The sequence below is a fragment of the Fringilla coelebs genome, assembly GCF_963513975.1.
Source record: "Fringilla coelebs genome assembly, chromosome: 6".
Taxonomy (NCBI): domain Eukaryota; kingdom Metazoa; phylum Chordata; class Aves; order Passeriformes; family Fringillidae; genus Fringilla; species Fringilla coelebs.
This window is the reverse complement of record NC_140034.1, coordinates 58,657,975-58,675,527: the sequence shown is the minus strand read 5'-3', so window position 1 is coordinate 58,675,527 and position 17,553 is coordinate 58,657,975. Positions and strand designations below refer to the sequence as shown.

Sequence of the window (17,553 nt, the reverse complement as noted above, 5' to 3'; positions counted from 1 at the left end):
AAAAAATCAAGAATGGCCACATGGTGATAAATTGGCCTTTCTTCTTTGGAAAGATTAGAGTGCAGCCTATTAGGAAAAAATGTATTCTTCCACAAAGACCTGATAAAGTGTCTTTATCAGATTATACAACCAAGTCTGGTTTAGAAAGCATGACTACCCGCTCTTGACTACTGAAATTTTTCAAGACCAGCAGATCCTTTCACTGTATGTCAGATTAACATCTGTGATTCTCTCACTAGAAACAGAGTGGGGAAGGAAAGCTCCACAGGGCAATTTTTAAGTTCTAAATTGCTTTCCATTCCATTTCTACCCAAGAATTTCTAAGGCTAAGTTACTTGAAGATCTCTAAGTATTTCATGCATAGTCAGGCACGTGGGGATTGGATGCCTAAATATCTTCATAGGTTTTGTCCCAGATTTTGCAAATTACAAACTAATTGCATATCATCAGATCTGTAAGGCAGAAAAGCTTATGCACAGTGAAGTAGAAGGCTGGTTCAAAAAAGTACAAGTTGAAGACATTTTAACTCATGAGAGTGAACTGCATTTCTGTCAGCTTCAATTCTACATTATTTGCATGAGTAAATTTGAATACAATTTTGTTGAACAAATACAGCATTATGTTAGCAGCTGCTTTGAAATAGGCCTGCTATGCTACATAATCTGGCCCTGAAAAATATGTTTCACATTAAATAAGCATACATCTTTGTATTACACTCCACTATGAGGCAGAAAAATACACATATGGAAAAATGAATCAATGCAGCTTAAGGACCTTACTGGGACTATTGGGTTAAAATATGAGCTTGACTCCATTTTTATATTTTCTTTTAATAAACAGTACCTGACTACAACCACCTCCCCTGCCTATAATTTATTAGGTCTTTATCTATACCAGCCATTTTTTACTGTATTAAGCAAACCTCTCAGTAAACAGCTATTAAATCTCTTGCACAGTAGTAGCAGGAACCTTGACCAGCCAATCTGTCCATATCCAGTCTTCCTTGCAATACTTCCAAAGTGGAACAACTTACACAGGTTTGAATTATTTAGTTTTGCTATCCACTATAATAGCCTTCCTCAAGGCCGATTTGGAGAGTCAAGGGGCTCTGGCCACTTCTGGCCTCCTCTGGAGAATTTCTAAGAACAAGAACAGTTCCATGGCCACACCACTGACCTACACCAGACAAATGTGAACTGGAATGAAGAAGTAAATACTAGTGATTACTGCATCTTCTGGATGAAAATCCCAGAATGTTCTCCAAATGCCACATAATTATCTTCAAATGAAGTTTACACATTTCAGCTGAGACGGTTCACTTACTGATCTTCAACTACAGCAACAGTAATAGTAAATAATTTTGTTTGTAACAACTATTACACAAAGGATGCAATGAACTGGTAGAACAAAAAATGTTACAGGCAAAACTACCAAACACTGACTGCTAACTTCAGTGTCTGCTTTGGTTTGTGATACAGTGCTAACATATTAACTGTATCCAGTGGAAAAACAGTATTAAATTCATCCATGTCTATCAATGCAAAACAGTAAAAACATTCAAACTGAATGGTATCACTAAATGACAAATGATACTTTTAACTTACTGCTTTCTTCAGTGCCTCATTCAACTCTAATATCTGAACTGATTATTTCATTAAAGGTGGAACAGAAACCTTTTGTATCTTAAAGGGCATCAAACACATTTTCCTAACCAACACAAGCACTCTTATGATACAAATAGACATTTCATTTTTATCCAAGACATTGACCCAAGGATGGCACAGGTTGGCATTGTCACATCAGAAGAAAAACAGAAAAGGTTTTCTGTCCTGCAGATGACATCACAAGCAGATCCCTTCCTTACATCCATTGACTCCATTAACATCTTGCAGATGGTATGATGGAATTCAGTCTGAAGTTAACTTCAGAGATATGACACAATCTGCTGCTAAGTGAACACACAGCAAAGCTATTGTATTCACTATGAACTCCAGCTTAATTACATGTTGGAGTTCATGTTGGTATTACAGAGAATTATAGTAGCTTTTCCCCCTTAAACTGGGAAAAAAATCAAGTGTAACTATCTCTCACTTTTTGTGTACTGTGAATGTAACTGAAATTCTACAAATTTGTATCTTCCCTTAGCTGGTCTATCTTCTCTGTACAGACAGGCCAAAAAGTGGCATCTATATTAAATAACTATTAACACAAAATTCTTAGCACAACAGAAAAACAGAAATGGAGGGTTAGCACATGCTACCCCTCTGAGGCTCTGTGGATTTGAAATTACACAGCCCTCCCCAGGCCTTTTTACTGTAAGGAAGAAGCCATAAGCAATTCTGTTCAATGAGGTACAAATTGTTCAGCTGTTGGGAAAACACCATAACTAACATTAAAAAAATTCAAGAATCATATGAATTGCAGCTGTTTCTCTGGTTGATGGTAGTCTCCTTCCTGAAACAAAGCCACCTTATGTCCCACAGAATTTACCAGACATGGAATGGGGAAAAACGTTTCATGATGGAAAAGAGCAGAACTTTCAAGTCTGTTTTTATCTCCCTCCTCACCTAGTTCTCAGATATAAGCTCACAGCAGTACAAAGAACAGCACTCATTCTCCAAGTGTCTCTGTGCTGTGGGACAGTACAGAGGAAAGGGGGACAGGAAACTGAGGCAAAGAACAAGTTTGGTGCTGGTGTTCATAGCCAGGCCTGCTTTCCTGTTGTTGGCCTCAAAACTGCTACAAGAACAAATCATCAGTCTGATTACAGATACTGACAAAAGGGTGTCTCATTCCCAAGCAGCAGGACAAGAGGAAATGGGAGATTTAGAGTGGGTATTACAAAAGATTTCTTCACCACGAGGGTTATGAAGTACTAGAACAGGCTGCCCAGGGAAGTGGTGGAGTCACCATCCCTGGAAGTCTCTGAAACACGTGCACCAGATGTGGTGGCACTTTGGGGCAGGGTTTAGTGGTGGACTTGGCAGTGCTGGGTTAACAGTTGGAACTGATCTTTTTAACCTACATGACTGAAAATCACCTTCCTCCTGCACTTGCAAGCTCTGCATTGTTGCTTGGAGGGTGGGTGGGATGGTAGGGCTTCTCTCTTCCCTGGCCACATCCAGACCTGTTTTTTTATTACCACACCAAAGCTCTGCATTGTTGCTTGGAGGGTGGGTGGGATGGTAGGGCTTCTCTCTTCCCTGGCCACATCCAGACCTGTTTTTTTATTACCACGCCAAAGCTGCTGTAATATGGGCTTGTTATCCACACTTTTCTCAACCTTCCATGCTGAAGATACATGAAAGAGCACACAAATGAGTTGTTCTTGCATCCCTCTGTCCTGGTTTTAAACTCCTCTGATCATGTTCTCTACTTCAAAGAGGTTCAGACATCTGCTCCACAGCATAGCTATTTCATGTAAAAGTTTATTTTTAGGCAATACAATCACTTAACCAAAAGCTCTAGAAGGACAGGAAACAGATTTTCTTTTGGCAAACTTGAAAAGCTTAAAGGAAAAAATGCTTGAGAACCAACCAGAAAGCATGGCGAGTAAAACTAGAACTTCACCTCTGCAGTATGAGCTCATCCAGCCCAAAACGTTCTCCAAATGCCACATACAAGCATGAAATTTATAGAATCTCTTTCAAATGCACATTCACTTCTGTTCCAAATGAGTTTTAAGCTGTGCCTGCATGTATGAATTCAGTGATTTACCCAGAACACCACTTTTCAAAGCCTAAAATTTGAGAGTACCTTGAAAGCGTGATCCAAGCGCAATTTGGACAGCAGCCTTTTCCTGTTGTCATTCAGCATTCCATCAATCTTTCTCATGTGAGGCAAAAGCAGCTCATCTAAAAGACACACGAAAAACCCACAGCAGTTGATTATTAAGAGATGCCCAATAATGAAGTTCATATTCATTCTATACTTTGACCCATTAATATACAATGTGGAAAGCAAAAAATAAAGCAATTGGCACATAATCTGATTTCAAATATGATAGAGCAATACACAGCATAAATATTAGAGAGAATTTTACACCAATTCCTAGATAATCCTCTTCTGTGTAAAACAGCTGGCAGTTTTATGAAGACAGGTAGGTGGTTTTGATATTTGTTATTCCATTTTTAAGAAATGGCCCTGCTGGCATTTATAACAAAAAAAAAAAAATTGAGGAAAGTGCATACTGATAAAAGTTATCTGATAAACCACTGTGAATTGAACAATATACAGCTGAACATAGGCATGTGGCCAGGATTGAAAATTTACAGCTCAGTATGGAGCATTTTATTTATAAAGTCAATTACTTTGATTTTAGTGGGACTACTGACATAATGCATGGGTCTGAAATCTTGAGATAAATGTGCATTGATGCACACTCAAATCAAGAGAGGCAGCAGAGGAGAGGCTAAAAAAGATTTTTTTAAACACAGGCAAACAGAATATAGTACAAAACAACAGCTTGCAACTAAATAATACATGAAAGGATTTATCTTTTGGAACCTTTATCTTTGAATGTGTTTTACTAAATTTTGAGAAACAGGAGTTTTGACTTGTACCCTGGAGTTTACCAGGATAAACAAATCCAAGTATTTTGTTTTCAAAGAAAAAGTGTGCATTAATATAATTTTCTTTGATCAGGATTTCAAGATTTCAGAGTTTAAAAAGCTGAATTTTTAATAGTAGGAGGAATTATATCTACTTATAGTTGCATGCCTATTTCTTCATAAGAAAGCAAACAGACTTGAAACTCTAATTTTAAATAAATATTTGCTAAGGTTTGAAGTTCAGTAACTGTAGGAATAAATAGCTGAATTCTGACATTCACAGCAAAATTCTAATGCAGCAAAGAAGATAAAACAATATTTCCAAGTTACTTTGACTGTTCAAAGAGATAATGCAAAAATATATATATATACACACATAATGTGTAGATTCTTCAGATGAAGTTGTGCAACTCGAATTTTGTTATATTTGTGGGGTTTTTTTGAAAGAACACTTGCTTTACTGATTGATAACCTTAAAGTCTAGTAAGAACACACAAATGTTAAACATACTGTACCATTGCTCTTTTCCAAGGCTTGCATTGTGTCTGGATCCAAGGCAATGCTCACAAGCAACTCCATGTAGCTCTTGAAAGTCTCTTTCATAGCTCTTGTATTCAAAAAACGAGTAACAAGTGGAGCTGGAGGTACAACCTCTGAAAAGTCAACAGCATAGAATGATTTCTTTCCCTTCAATATCCTAAAAACACTTGTGTTTTTCAAAACTGGAAGCTTCTCTCTTAAAACACAAGTGACCCCTACTGGTACCCCAAGAGATGAAAATTCAGTGCAGTCTATTGCAATAAACTACTTACATGTCAAAAACAGGGGCAGACACCAAATATGGCACAAATGGTTCCATTTTTAACTAGCAGCATTTCAATTATACTTTAAGGAATTAAAACATTTTCCTATTAGTGTAGGTGAAAGTTCAGAAGAAACAGGATAATTTATAACTTCAGTCAATGAAGCACCCTAAGTGCCCTAATTTTCACGTCAAGGCAAGTACCCCCCAAAACTGCAAAATTTAAAGTAATCCAACAGGAAAAAGAATTTCTGAGTACTAATGATGTCACCTAGAAGCCTGCATACCACTGAAGTCAATCACACCTCCTCATTTTTAAACTCACCAAAAAAAAAAAAAAAAAAAGTAAAAGAAAAGGATCAGTGAAGAGATATAGGCATACTTTTGCTTACTCTGAGGAAGCTTTTATTTTTTGATAGACAGCAATTTTAAGATGCACATCAGTACTAGGAAGCATTCTGAAGCTTTTTATATGTTCCATGACACCAGGGTTTTGCAGTGATTCAGCCAGAAAGGCTGTTAAACTCCCTCAGGGATGACCATAATCACCAGATTACTTGGGCAAATCTGCTTGAAAATGATTTCAAAGGTGTTGTCCTCACAGAGACAGTGTGCCAGTACACCAGTGATATTGTATCTAGATTTAAAAGTCACCAGGATGGTTTAGAAATGCAGCAATAATAAAGTATGAGCAACACACAGCTTTGTTTCAAACATACAGGAAATAGAAGCCTGCAAAATGCACTGTAAATCTGCTAGCACAGGTAACCCCTATCAACATTGTAAACTTCAGAAATCCCTTTTTTTTCTGGAGAGCTCCGGCAAACATTGAATCTCAATGTTCTATCAATGTCTTAATAGCAAATCTGCTCAGCAGGCTACATTTGAACAGCTGGGATTCAGACAAGCCAAAAAGTAACTGCTTTTTCTCCTTGGGTTCTGAAAAAACAACAGCAGCATCTGAATTGTGCCCACATCTGCATGCAGGCAAACACTACAGGAATGTTATTTTAGACATGACATTCAGTTGCAATGGAAAACTAATGAAGAATCTCATTCTTAAGATGTATTAAAAAAAAAATTGGCTTCTCCTTCTACAATTGTACCCATCACAGACAGCAAGTGGTAAAATACGTACTCATGTAGATAAACTATATTTGAAATAAATTCAATTGTACACATTTGCTTAAACACCAACAGTGACTGAAAAGTTTTAAGAAACTCATTTTGCAAGGCACTGTTGGATTTTATATTTTCTTTCTGAGGCTTGTACAAAAAAATGTGCAAGATCAAACAATGTAATTTTATAATACTCTTCTCAGTTAAGTTCAAAAGAGCCTAGGTGCTAGCAATGGTATCTCACTCACCATCTTCTTCACTCTGGGCCTCAGGTGAAGAATCAGACTGGGAAGATGAAAATTCTTCTTTCCACTTTTTCCTTTTCTTTGGTGGTGGTTCAGCCTTTACCTTTGGCTGTTTAGCTTTGGGTTTCACAGAAGAGACTTTTGTTGCTGCTGGTTTTGGTGTTGGTGGATCAGGAGGTTTGATGTTGCTATTACTAGGCTTGCAGTGAATAGTTCTGCAATATTATGAGGAGAATGATTATGAATATAATTACCATGCAAGTTTTGCCAGTAATAAAATAGCTATAATCTTATTTAACCAGAATATACTCCCCACTGATTAGATACATGTATTTCACTGTAACTGGGTATTAGGTTGTACTCATTTTATATACTACTATATTTTTTAAATAATACTTGACCAAACGCCACCTTTCTCTTCCCATGCCTCAGAACAGGAAACAAACAGGAATGTTAATACCAGAAACACAAAGTTCTGTACTTTAGGACTGATAACACAATACAGTTTTGAGAGCATGGTAGGGAATACAATCTCAGGAAGTGTTAGAGTTTTGTCAAGATGGGAAAGCAGAGATATGTACAGCAGAAACATTGCCAGTACATCTTCTGGAACACTGAGAATAATTCTAGACATCTGTCAGAAATGGAGATTTCAAACCAAAATGCATGGAGACAACAGACAGTACAGGGATGAGAGCAATGGAAAGTCTGCCCCAAAAGAGGAAGCTGAAAGACCTCACTTAATAGAGCTGAGTGAAACACACACAGAGGTGGGATCTGACTGATTTCTCCAGAAATACAACATGCAGTACAAACAGAAAGAAAAGCAGAGAGAACAGCAGAAGCATAATGAGCTCATCACAGTCATGTTTTGTTAAAAGAGGGGGCTGCTTCAGAGCACTGCAAGAACAGGTACTGGAACAGCCTTCCACAGCCCAAGAAAAAAGGAGCATCAAAATCCCAGCTATTTTTAGTAGAACAGGATTATTTAATAAAATTGATTATCTGATGGCACTGCTTTCTTTGAGAGCAAACTAGACTTAAAACCCCAGTGTTTTCCTGAATAAAGAGCACTGTCATGAACATCTGGTTTTAAATTTACTAGCCAGGTTTGTGAAGAAAGCATGGTACTTCCAATGTACCCGGACAGAATGGTCATTAAAGCAACCCAGAAAAAACTACTTAACTAGCAAAGTCCACAGGATATGAGAAAACAACACACAGAAAATTAAAATCATTACACTAGCAGGCTTGTAGGGCAAAGGATGACATAGAAACAGCACGTAGAACCCTAACACCTCCAAAATAAATGATTATGAAACAGAATAGAGTAAGGAAGACAAGGCAGTAATTTATATTGAATTTCTTAAAGCAAACCAGACAGTTCTCAGTTTCCATATTAAAGCACAATTAATATACTTGAAAGTTATAACTCCTGTGTATTTAAACGAGTGTGTTCTTAATATGAAAACAATATGGCAAAATGAAAAAAAAATTGAAACAAAATACCTTGCTGACTGCACAGGCTTGATTCGTGGTTTTTTTGAGCATACTCTGACATACTCCTTTTTGTTTGCATTTTCAACAAACTTCACATACACTCGTTTGTATTTTGTCTTTGCATCCCCAAAGTACCCAAGATACTAAAAGGAAAAAAAACCCAAACCACAAGTGTTTAATGTTAAGTAAAATTTGTCAGTTTTAACAAGTAAAAATTTCAATACTAAAGAAAAAAATCAGTTTAAACTCCTCCATGTTTAAATACAACAAGCCACTCTACAGCATTTATAATTTAAACAAAATTCTCTATTGGATTTCCCTAAAAACTGAAGAAAATAAGGTAAGGGGAGGTACTCTGGGCTTCTTTTTTTCCCTTTATTTTATTCTCCACATGTGTTATCCCAAATGCATTATCTGCCTGGCAAAAGGCTGCCTGTTAAAACTGTATCCTCTCTGTATCACTCCTATTGCAGAAAGCAGTTGGTTCACAAGCTTTTTTCCACTGATTTTATTCTGGTCAGGAAAACTTGTTCCTTTACAAAAGATATCAAAATGATATCAAAGACCCCGTGCTGGAAAGCAGAAAATCAGTCCACGGATGTCTTTAGGGAGAGTTTGATGTGGAGGGGGTTTTCCCCTCTAGGATGATTGCTAAGAATGTGTGCCAGAATGGCATTCTATTTAGTCTCTTAGCTGGGCATGAAGGAAAGCAGCTCCCATGAGGCTTCCCAAGGAATTCTGAGGACTCACACTGTTAGTAGCAGCAAACTCTCTGTGGCCATCACGCACTTCAGGAACAAACTTCTGCAATAAAGCCTTCTGTACTTTCCAGATAGCTGGAGGCTCTTTTCCTGTCTGCAAAGCAACCTGGAAGAACATACAAATTGTTTGCTAAAAGCAGTGCTTATTTTTCTTCCAGAAACGTGTTTGTGCATCATGTTTTTGAGGAAGTAACCCAAGGATAAAATGCAAATAAATCATTTAAAATTCCAACACCGTCGTTATTAACGCAAGTTTGTAATTATCAGCTTGAATGAGAATTTTCTGTAGATCCTACAAAGTACTAACTCAAATAAACCTTTTGGAAAATGTAATCAAACACTGATTACTTTTTCATGACTCCTGAACTAACAAATTTAAAATTCAAAATAACTCCTAACATACATTAATCCATTTTATAAGTGACAAGGGAATATTTCAAACTGGTAACACTTGTCTTTTGTGACAAAGCAGCATTGCTTAATTTAAAACTGCACCTTAAGAGGATGAGCACAGAGACAAGTAATCAAAAATATTAGAAGTTTTCTAACAGTAAGAACATTGCTGGCTATGATAGCAACAAAAGGAAAGGTCAACATGCAGAAGAATTAAAATGGTGAAGCAACAAAACCAAACCAAACAATCAAAGACAACAAGGAAATTCACATAAACTCATGTGAAGAGTTGTACCGGTTGCTTATGGCAGTAATTTCTTGTTGAAATACAAAACAGAACCTCTTACAAAGAATCAGAAGCCAATTCCATTCAAGTTCTTTTGCAAAGTTTCACTTGAAAGTCTACTTCTATCTTAAAAAAAAAAAGTAGTCAAGAGCTTTTGAAAAATTTATGCTTTTTAATATTAAAATAGGTAATTCCAAGTTCTAACAGAGGTTACCAGCACACAGATTTACTTTATTATGTATGTAGCATAAAATGGGTCATGTACATTCAAAACACGTTTGTAATCTGCACTAGAGAGACACCTTTAAGGCATTTTGGCAGCAATCAGGGAATATTAGAATAGAAAGAGAAAACTAATCTGCAGCCTTTCCTCTTCTGGTAGTTCCTTGAGGCTAAATTCATATGCAGGGGTTTTGTGCTGTGTTTCCCCCCCAGCAAATATTCAGATTACCTTTAGTGTCTCTATATCTTCAATCTTCACTACAAATTCATCACGTTCTCTGTACATCCCCTCTCCTTCACTGTCCATATTCTCCTCATCAGTACATCCTTCTATTGCAACAGTCTCCTGCATTTTTGCCAATTGTTCTGAAGTCACAGCATCCTGTTGAGCTACTTTTAAGGGGTCAGCTGGATTCATTTTCTCCTGCACATTGCCTACAGGAGCAGCTGTCTGTGGAGATTCCTGCTTTACTACAGCACTGGTGGTGGTGGCAGCAGCAGTAACAACTGTCAATTTTTCAGTTTCTGAAGGAAAAAATCCAAATTTCAGTTAAATTATCAAGGATTAGCAATGTAATATGGAGCTAGGTTTCTCTTCTTTTCTGTTACAATTTATATTAAAAGCAACTATTCTAGGAAAAACACCTGTTCTAGGAGTTAAAATAGAAGCAGTATTTGACCACGACTAAATCTTAAACAAAACCAGAATACTGTAGCTAATATACCTCTGTTTGTATTAAACTGCTACATCTGTTAGCATCTGGAATTAACAAAACTGAATGCTTTGGAAAATAATTTGATAGTTACAGACGTGATCACCAGGGAATACTGCTGTACTTTGTGACAATAAGCAAATACAGCAGTAAAGGTTACAACACTGAATCTTGTTATCTGCTGATAAATGTTTTGAAATTGGATTGCAGAAAGAGAAATACACATGAAATATGAAAACGTTTTCTGTGTGACTTTTGGACATTTACAATTTATATCTTGTGATAATGTAACTGGAAGTTCCCGATTAAAACTTTAGCAATAGCCTAATGATTTTTAATATTAACAGAGGTGAGCAATGAGAACTGATGATACAAAACAAAGAAGGGAAAAGAACATTCCTTTCTTTCTCTATTCCAAAGAGCCAAAGAGAAGTCCCACCTTTCAAAATTATTCTTTCCCACCTGAAAAAAATTAGAATCCTTTTTAGATATTACTTTACAATGTTTTATGCGTATTAGTTTTAACATTGACTTGCTGATCTAAAAGAAATCAAGTTATATTAACTATAACACAATTACTAATATCACTTAGGAAACTTAAACCACTTCACAGTTTTGTTACAAATCACTGCTAATTATTGATTTTTCACTTGAAAAATTACACAAGAGATAATGTAACATATTTTAACAAAAGTGACTCCAAACAAATGAGTTAAATGTCAAATTAATGTGTCAATACAAAAGCTATATACCTAAGTGAAGATTCAATAAATCCATTCAATAAAATTGTTAATTTGGAATGTGAAATATGTTCTTCCAGATACATCACCTCACATTATTGCAAATATGTTCTATTTCTTCAGTGAGAGAGAGCTCTGACAGCTTTAATTAGCCTCACCATTATTAGTTGCTCAGGTATATTTACATATTTGTCAGAACAGCAGATAAAGGTACATGTACTACTTAATACTATCAACAAAAGACTATGTTTTAATATTTGTCTGTCTATACTTATTTGCAAAAACAGACAGAAAAGGGTATTACCAGAAAACCTGTAAAACACCAGCAAGAAAGGAAGAAAGATGTCATTGTTAAGCATCTTGTACAAACAATATCGTGTGTCACAAAACAGGAAGGTGAATTCAAGAAATTGGTGACATAAATATTACATCCTTATGGATAACAAAAAAGATACAATAGTATTAAAGAAATCACTGCAAATAAAACACTAATGGAAATGCTCACCCAACAAAAAAAAAACATTTCTTTGGACATTGTACACAGAAATGGCTTACTAAAATTACACAAACTTCAGCAAGAGGCTCATGCCTTGGCACTGTCCAGATTTCAGCTTTCTGGTAAGAAAAACAATCAGTGCTTTCTTGTTTGAAATATATATTCAACTGGAAGACACAGAAAGAACTTCATCCTCTGTAAGAGCCTTTTTGAAATGCATGCACTTAACATAATTACATAGAAGTAGCCACAGAAAAAAACAGAATAGTAATTAAGATAAAGCATTGTTCAGCATCTCAACGTATTTTGCAATGATTTCCCAGTACCTTAGGTGTGATTATTACAATTCAAGTTTAATTTTGCTATATATTTTTCAGTAAATTATGTCACACCTAGAGAAAAAAATTTCTCCCTTTCTCCTTTAATCTAAAAAGGGAAATCATTACTTCATTCTCTTTTGTTAAGAATCAGCTTATGGGTCATGGGTTCTGAATCCTGAGAAGAGTTAAAGAAATGTTCCATTTTCTCCCTGTGATTATTTTGGAAGACAATTCTCTGGAATTAGTACAATTATATGATTGCCTGGATAGTTTCTAATTGCTTACCAGAGGGAAAAAAAAAATCTTTACTGAAGAGACCTGTCCAGGCAAAAACATTCTGTAAGCTGAAAATACTTCAAAATAAAGCACTATCAGTTAACAGCTCTGAATATGGATGTACAGCATGGATATAACACAACTGAAACTGAAAAGTGTGTGAAAAACTAATTACTACTGTGATCAGTGGTTGCTGCCTGCTCCTCCCTGCCCAAACCAATCTTTCCCAGGTTTTGTTCTTTTATTAGCAACCTATCAACACACATGGAGCTTCAACACCCCTGATCAATATGGCTCAAATGACTCCTACCTTGGACCACGAGTAGCAGTTTACAAGAAGTAAATAGTGGAGTTTACAAAAGCGAAAGTTGTTTCATACGCATATCCAGTGCAACTTCATTGTCACAGAAAATGTGTGTTTACCTAGCAAGAACTTATCACCCCTGATGGCAATTATTAATATATTCTCTTGCTAGATTTTTTTAAAAATAGGTTTAGAACCTCTGACATGTTTCGTTATGTTCCCAGATGAAAATCATATTTAGTGTTTCAAGCTAGAATGGAAGAGAACACACACATTATTCCAACTCCAGGCTAAAATAACTTTTTGGCATTACTCCTATTTAAGTAGCATGAAAAAGTTTATTTACATATTTTCTAATTGTGGAAAACACTATTTTAGTCCATAGTCAACACGCCTTTTGAAGAAAACTCTTTAACTGTGGTCAAAACCAAACCAAATCAAAACCTTTACCTGAAGAGAGATAAAATTATTCTTTTTTTTTTTGTCCCATCACCTACAAAAATCTCCTTCAACATATGCACCTGTAGTAACCCTTTTACCTGATTTGATCTTTTTGTCAGATGTTTCATCCAGGGCTGACAATGCAGTAGAGATGCTCTTTTGAAGATCATGGTTACCACCCACAGAATCATCTTCATCAGAAGAAAATGAAGGCAGCGTTTCTAAATTTTTCTTAAGTTCCTCATCGGCTTTTTTGCTTGGACTTTCTCCACTGACCTCAGCAACCACAGGTGCTGCTGCTGCTGGCTGAGGCTTTGCAGAGGGCTGCAGGCAAGGGGCACGAACTATTTGTGTGACTGGCCTCCTAGTCCTGTTTGGCATTCGTACAGCTGGAGTGGAAAACTGTTGCCTAGGCCCAGACTTTAAAAAGTCTAAAAAAGATGCAATAAATCCTGTTCTGACTTCAGGCTGTTTTTCTTCAACTTCTTTAATTTTTTGCCTCATTCTTTCCTGATGTTGGTAAGTATCATAACAACCTTCAGAAACAGGAGAAGAGTATGTGAAACATGCATCATTTCCTCTTGAATTTTGACGTTTACACTGTCCGCTTCTCTTTACCTGTTTCTGAGTTGCACTGTCATCTTCTGCAGCATTTTTGGTTTGGCTTTTTCCTTTGCTTTTTTTCTTCTGAAGGTTCCCTTGAGTTAAATCTTGGCATTCTTCTTCAGTTCTATTAATGGCTCCATCTGCGCTTTGGGGCACAGACAGCGGCTGCAAGGGAACCTTTGACTGGTTACCTGCTACTGTACCATCATCACCACCCCCATTAAAATCATTCTCCGAAGCAGCACTTTCCTCGCTTAGGCTCCTACCACTTGAAACAAACTCTGTCTCCCTTGCATTCAGTGTACCATCAACAGAAGCATCATTATCTTCTTCAGACTCGTGACTGATGCTAGATTGTTTCTTCACTCGAACGGCCTCCTGCTCTTCCTGACCAGGACCAAGGGTGGGAGAGGTCATTCTTACTGGCACAGTTTGATCAGAAGCTTCAAGGTGCTGCTGATCCAGGTTCACAGCTTTTGTCTGTATTGTTGACACTGGGGTAAGATTTAGAGTAATTTGGCCTCCATTCAGAGAAATATTATTTCTACTTGCTGGCTTTCCAACTACAGTAGGCGAGGCACTGAAAACAGAAGACACGTGTCTGGAATCCAACGATCGGAACTGCGTTTTAGACTCCTCGCTATTTTCAACAGTTTGGATTTCCTCTTCATTAGAGGCTGATTTGGCAAAGTCAGATGGTGTCACTCCACAGGCTGCTGCTGTTGCTGCTAAGATGTCATCCATGTTGGACAGTATATTCCTCTCATCGCTGAGAAGCATAGATTCTGGGAAGCATATCGAACTGAGAGAAACAAATTGATTTTTTGCATCATGTTGATTTGTCTGAGTAAAATGATCTTTTGCTGTCAAATGCTGCTGTAGTGTTTTTGAAGACTCAGAAATGTCCATTTTCATTACTTCTGAATTCTGACTATGAAGCTGCTGCTGAGAATGACCCCCATTACTTTGAACAATGTGACCATCCATCTGAAGGAATGGATGTGCCACCTGCTGAGGACTCTGTATTCTTTGCACTTGTGGTGATGCCTTTGCTTGTCCTAAACCCGACTGCAGGATTGACTGGTGAAGAATCTGCAAGTCACAGGTTGGCTCCAGCAGTACCTGTGCACTGGGCAAGCACAACTGATGACCATGTCTTAAAGCATGAGGCTGCACCTGCGGTGGCGTGCTAATGACTTGGCCCTGCTGCTCTTGAGCTTTACTGTCATGTACCTTATGCATAAGGGAATGCTGCTGGTTTAGCTCCTTAGCACTCACAGCTCCCTGTGTTGTTCTCATTAAATTCGCTGACTTTTTGATATCATGGCTTAGGCTGCTGATATGGCCAATGTGTTGGGGAAGCTGTTCCACAGAACTGACCATTCTTTCATCTTTTTTTGTTCCTTGAAGAGTAAGTCCAACAACCTGATCTTCAAGACGAGAGTTGCTTCTGATTACACTTTGAGAGTATCTGTCATTTGCTTTTGAGACCCTGTAGGATGCATCCTGAGCATTGATCTCCTCCTCTGTTAGGCTTTGAGTGGAAGATTCAAGAGTAGCTTGCTGTTGCAATGCCTGCATGTCCTGCATTGATAATTCCTCCTCCTGTTTTGACGAGGCGTACAAGTTAGAGTCAGACTTCCTTTTAACATAGGACTTTGCTTCTGAGGAAGGTCTGTTGTTCTGCAGCGTCTGGGAGTGAGCTGGGGATGCAAAAGGAGACTGGACAGATGGCAAAAACTTTTGAGACTGTGGAGAGGAGGATTCTTGTGACTGAGAGTTCTGAGAAGAATGTAAAGAAATATAGCTTTGATTAGGGCTTGAGGCTGGAAGAGTTTGTACCCGAGGAGAGGCATTAAAGGAAAGAGAAGGCGACGTTAATGTTAAAGACTGCCCTGAAGAATAGCTTTCTGAAGGACTAACAGCTGCTAAAACTTGTGACTGAGATGAAAAATTAACTTGGGACTGGGTAACTGGAGATAAACCCTGAGAGTGACTAGAAGAGTAGTTCTGAGCTTGGCTGACTGAAGAGAGTTCCCTCATTTGCCCAGAGTAGTTCTCATTTGGAACCGAGGTCAATACCTGTTCCTCTGAGGAGTAACTTAGAGTCTGACTGTCAGAAGTAATAGCTTGTGATTGCCCAGAAAAAGTCAATGTTTTATACAGTGAGGGCAGCTTCTCAACCTTACTGGATGAGAAATCCTGTGAGTGGCTGACAGGTGGCACATTCTGAGCCTGGCATGAAACATAATTTTGGGACTGACTGACCGACAAGAGGCTGGGGAGCTGTGCTGTGGAATAGATCTGTGCTTGGCCTGTAATGACAGAACTCTGGTTTTGCGCAGTTTTGGCATAGCTTTGTGTCTGCACAGTGGGAGCTACACTCTGAGGTTTGGGGGTCTTTGTTGACCTTGGAGGCTGCTTCATGGAACAGTTTTTCACTTTTGCAGTGGAAGCAGAGGGAAAACCGGGCGATGGAATTGCAGATGTGTACGACTGAGCAAGTTCCACTGTGACTTGAGAAGTCTTCTGCTGTGGTGCTCCATTGCTCACCTGAGTAACATCTCCAACTGGACTGCAGGATAACGCTGAGTGCCTAGATGTATCCTGAAAGTTAACTCCACTTGTACTTGTTAAATAGCTGTGTAAGGAATGCTGTGAAACAGTCAGTTGAGGCTGGACAGACTGAGTACTCGAAGGCCGCTGGTGGTGTTTAATAACACTACATTCTCGCTGAAGTGCTCTGTCCATGGAAGCAGTGGAACCAGTGAAGACAGATGTGCTGTAGGCCTGAGACACCTGCTGGGCTCCTCCAAGGGTCGAAGGCAACAAACTGAACTGAGGCTGCAAAAGATGGGGTGCAGATTCTTGAGCAGAACGATATGTTGATGACTGGGGGGGTACACTGGTACTCAGAACGGAGCTGCCCAGGCGCTCGAATGTCAAAGGGGTTGGAACAGTGCCTTGGGATGTTTTAATCTGTAATAAAGGATCGTGGGCACTTAAGAGACCATTGGATGTAGCACTGAAAGTGGCATCTTGAAGAGTAAGAGAAGGGGTAGTAGCAAAGTTTCTGCTGCTGAAGGTGTTGGGATGCTGATACGCTGACAAAGCAGAGGTTGGTGGAAATGTTCCAGAGGTTGGCAAAGCTCCAGTAACAAATAGTTCTGTGGCTGTCGAGGAATGCATACCTGGAAAAAACAAAAACAAACAAGGAGGAAAAAGGAGCATAAGAGAGCTTTAAAAGTAACAACATTGCATTTCTCTAAGTCACTTAACTGCAAGCTCTTACAGCATTTACAAATGCAATGTTCTTTAGAATCACCACCCTCTAAAAAAACCCCAAACATACATAGGGAGGCACTATCATGGATAACTTTAAAAATGGAAGTGCAAGGTTTTTTTGGAATGCCAAACTCTATACCTGCAGTGAATTGCTGAGGAAAACCTCATATCCTTAAGATGCAAATTGTTGATTAAAAAAGTTGTACAAGATTAATTCTGCTTTGAAATGGAAGGCTCTTTATTAGTTTTTATTTCAGATTAAAAAGAACATCATAGTAAACTGATAAAAAGCCCGGGCCACCTTTAATAAACAGTAAAAAGGCTAAATTACACCTTAGCTGTTGTCATACATACACAGCTTAAGAAGGAATCTCATCTCCTGAAGTTACCCTCACCAATAATTTTATAACTCACTTTATGGGAAACATTTCAGAGCATACAGTGAAATAGCTAATGGTTTATACACTCTGCAATTCATTTTCTTAAAGGAGAAG

General features: G+C 38.0%; 1 protein-coding gene across 1 annotated transcript in view; it reads right to left on the bottom strand.

Moving 5' to 3' along the window:
* QSER1 (glutamine and serine rich 1) overlaps window positions 1–17,553 on the bottom strand; it is a 41,548-nt gene that overhangs the window by 2,997 nt on the left and 20,998 nt on the right. Inside the window, exons 4-10 of the mRNA XM_084208674.1 lie at window positions 13,267–16,965; window positions 10,108–10,403; window positions 8,967–9,083; window positions 8,226–8,359; window positions 6,720–6,931; window positions 5,066–5,203; window positions 3,757–3,854 (exon numbers count right to left, since the gene is read on the bottom strand). Coding sequence (XP_084064800.1) covers window positions 3,757–3,854; window positions 5,066–5,203; window positions 6,720–6,931; window positions 8,226–8,359; window positions 8,967–9,083; window positions 10,108–10,403; window positions 13,267–16,965 — 4,694 coding nt within the window. The remainder of the gene's footprint in view (window positions 1–3,756; window positions 3,855–5,065; window positions 5,204–6,719; window positions 6,932–8,225; window positions 8,360–8,966; window positions 9,084–10,107; window positions 10,404–13,266; window positions 16,966–17,553) is intronic.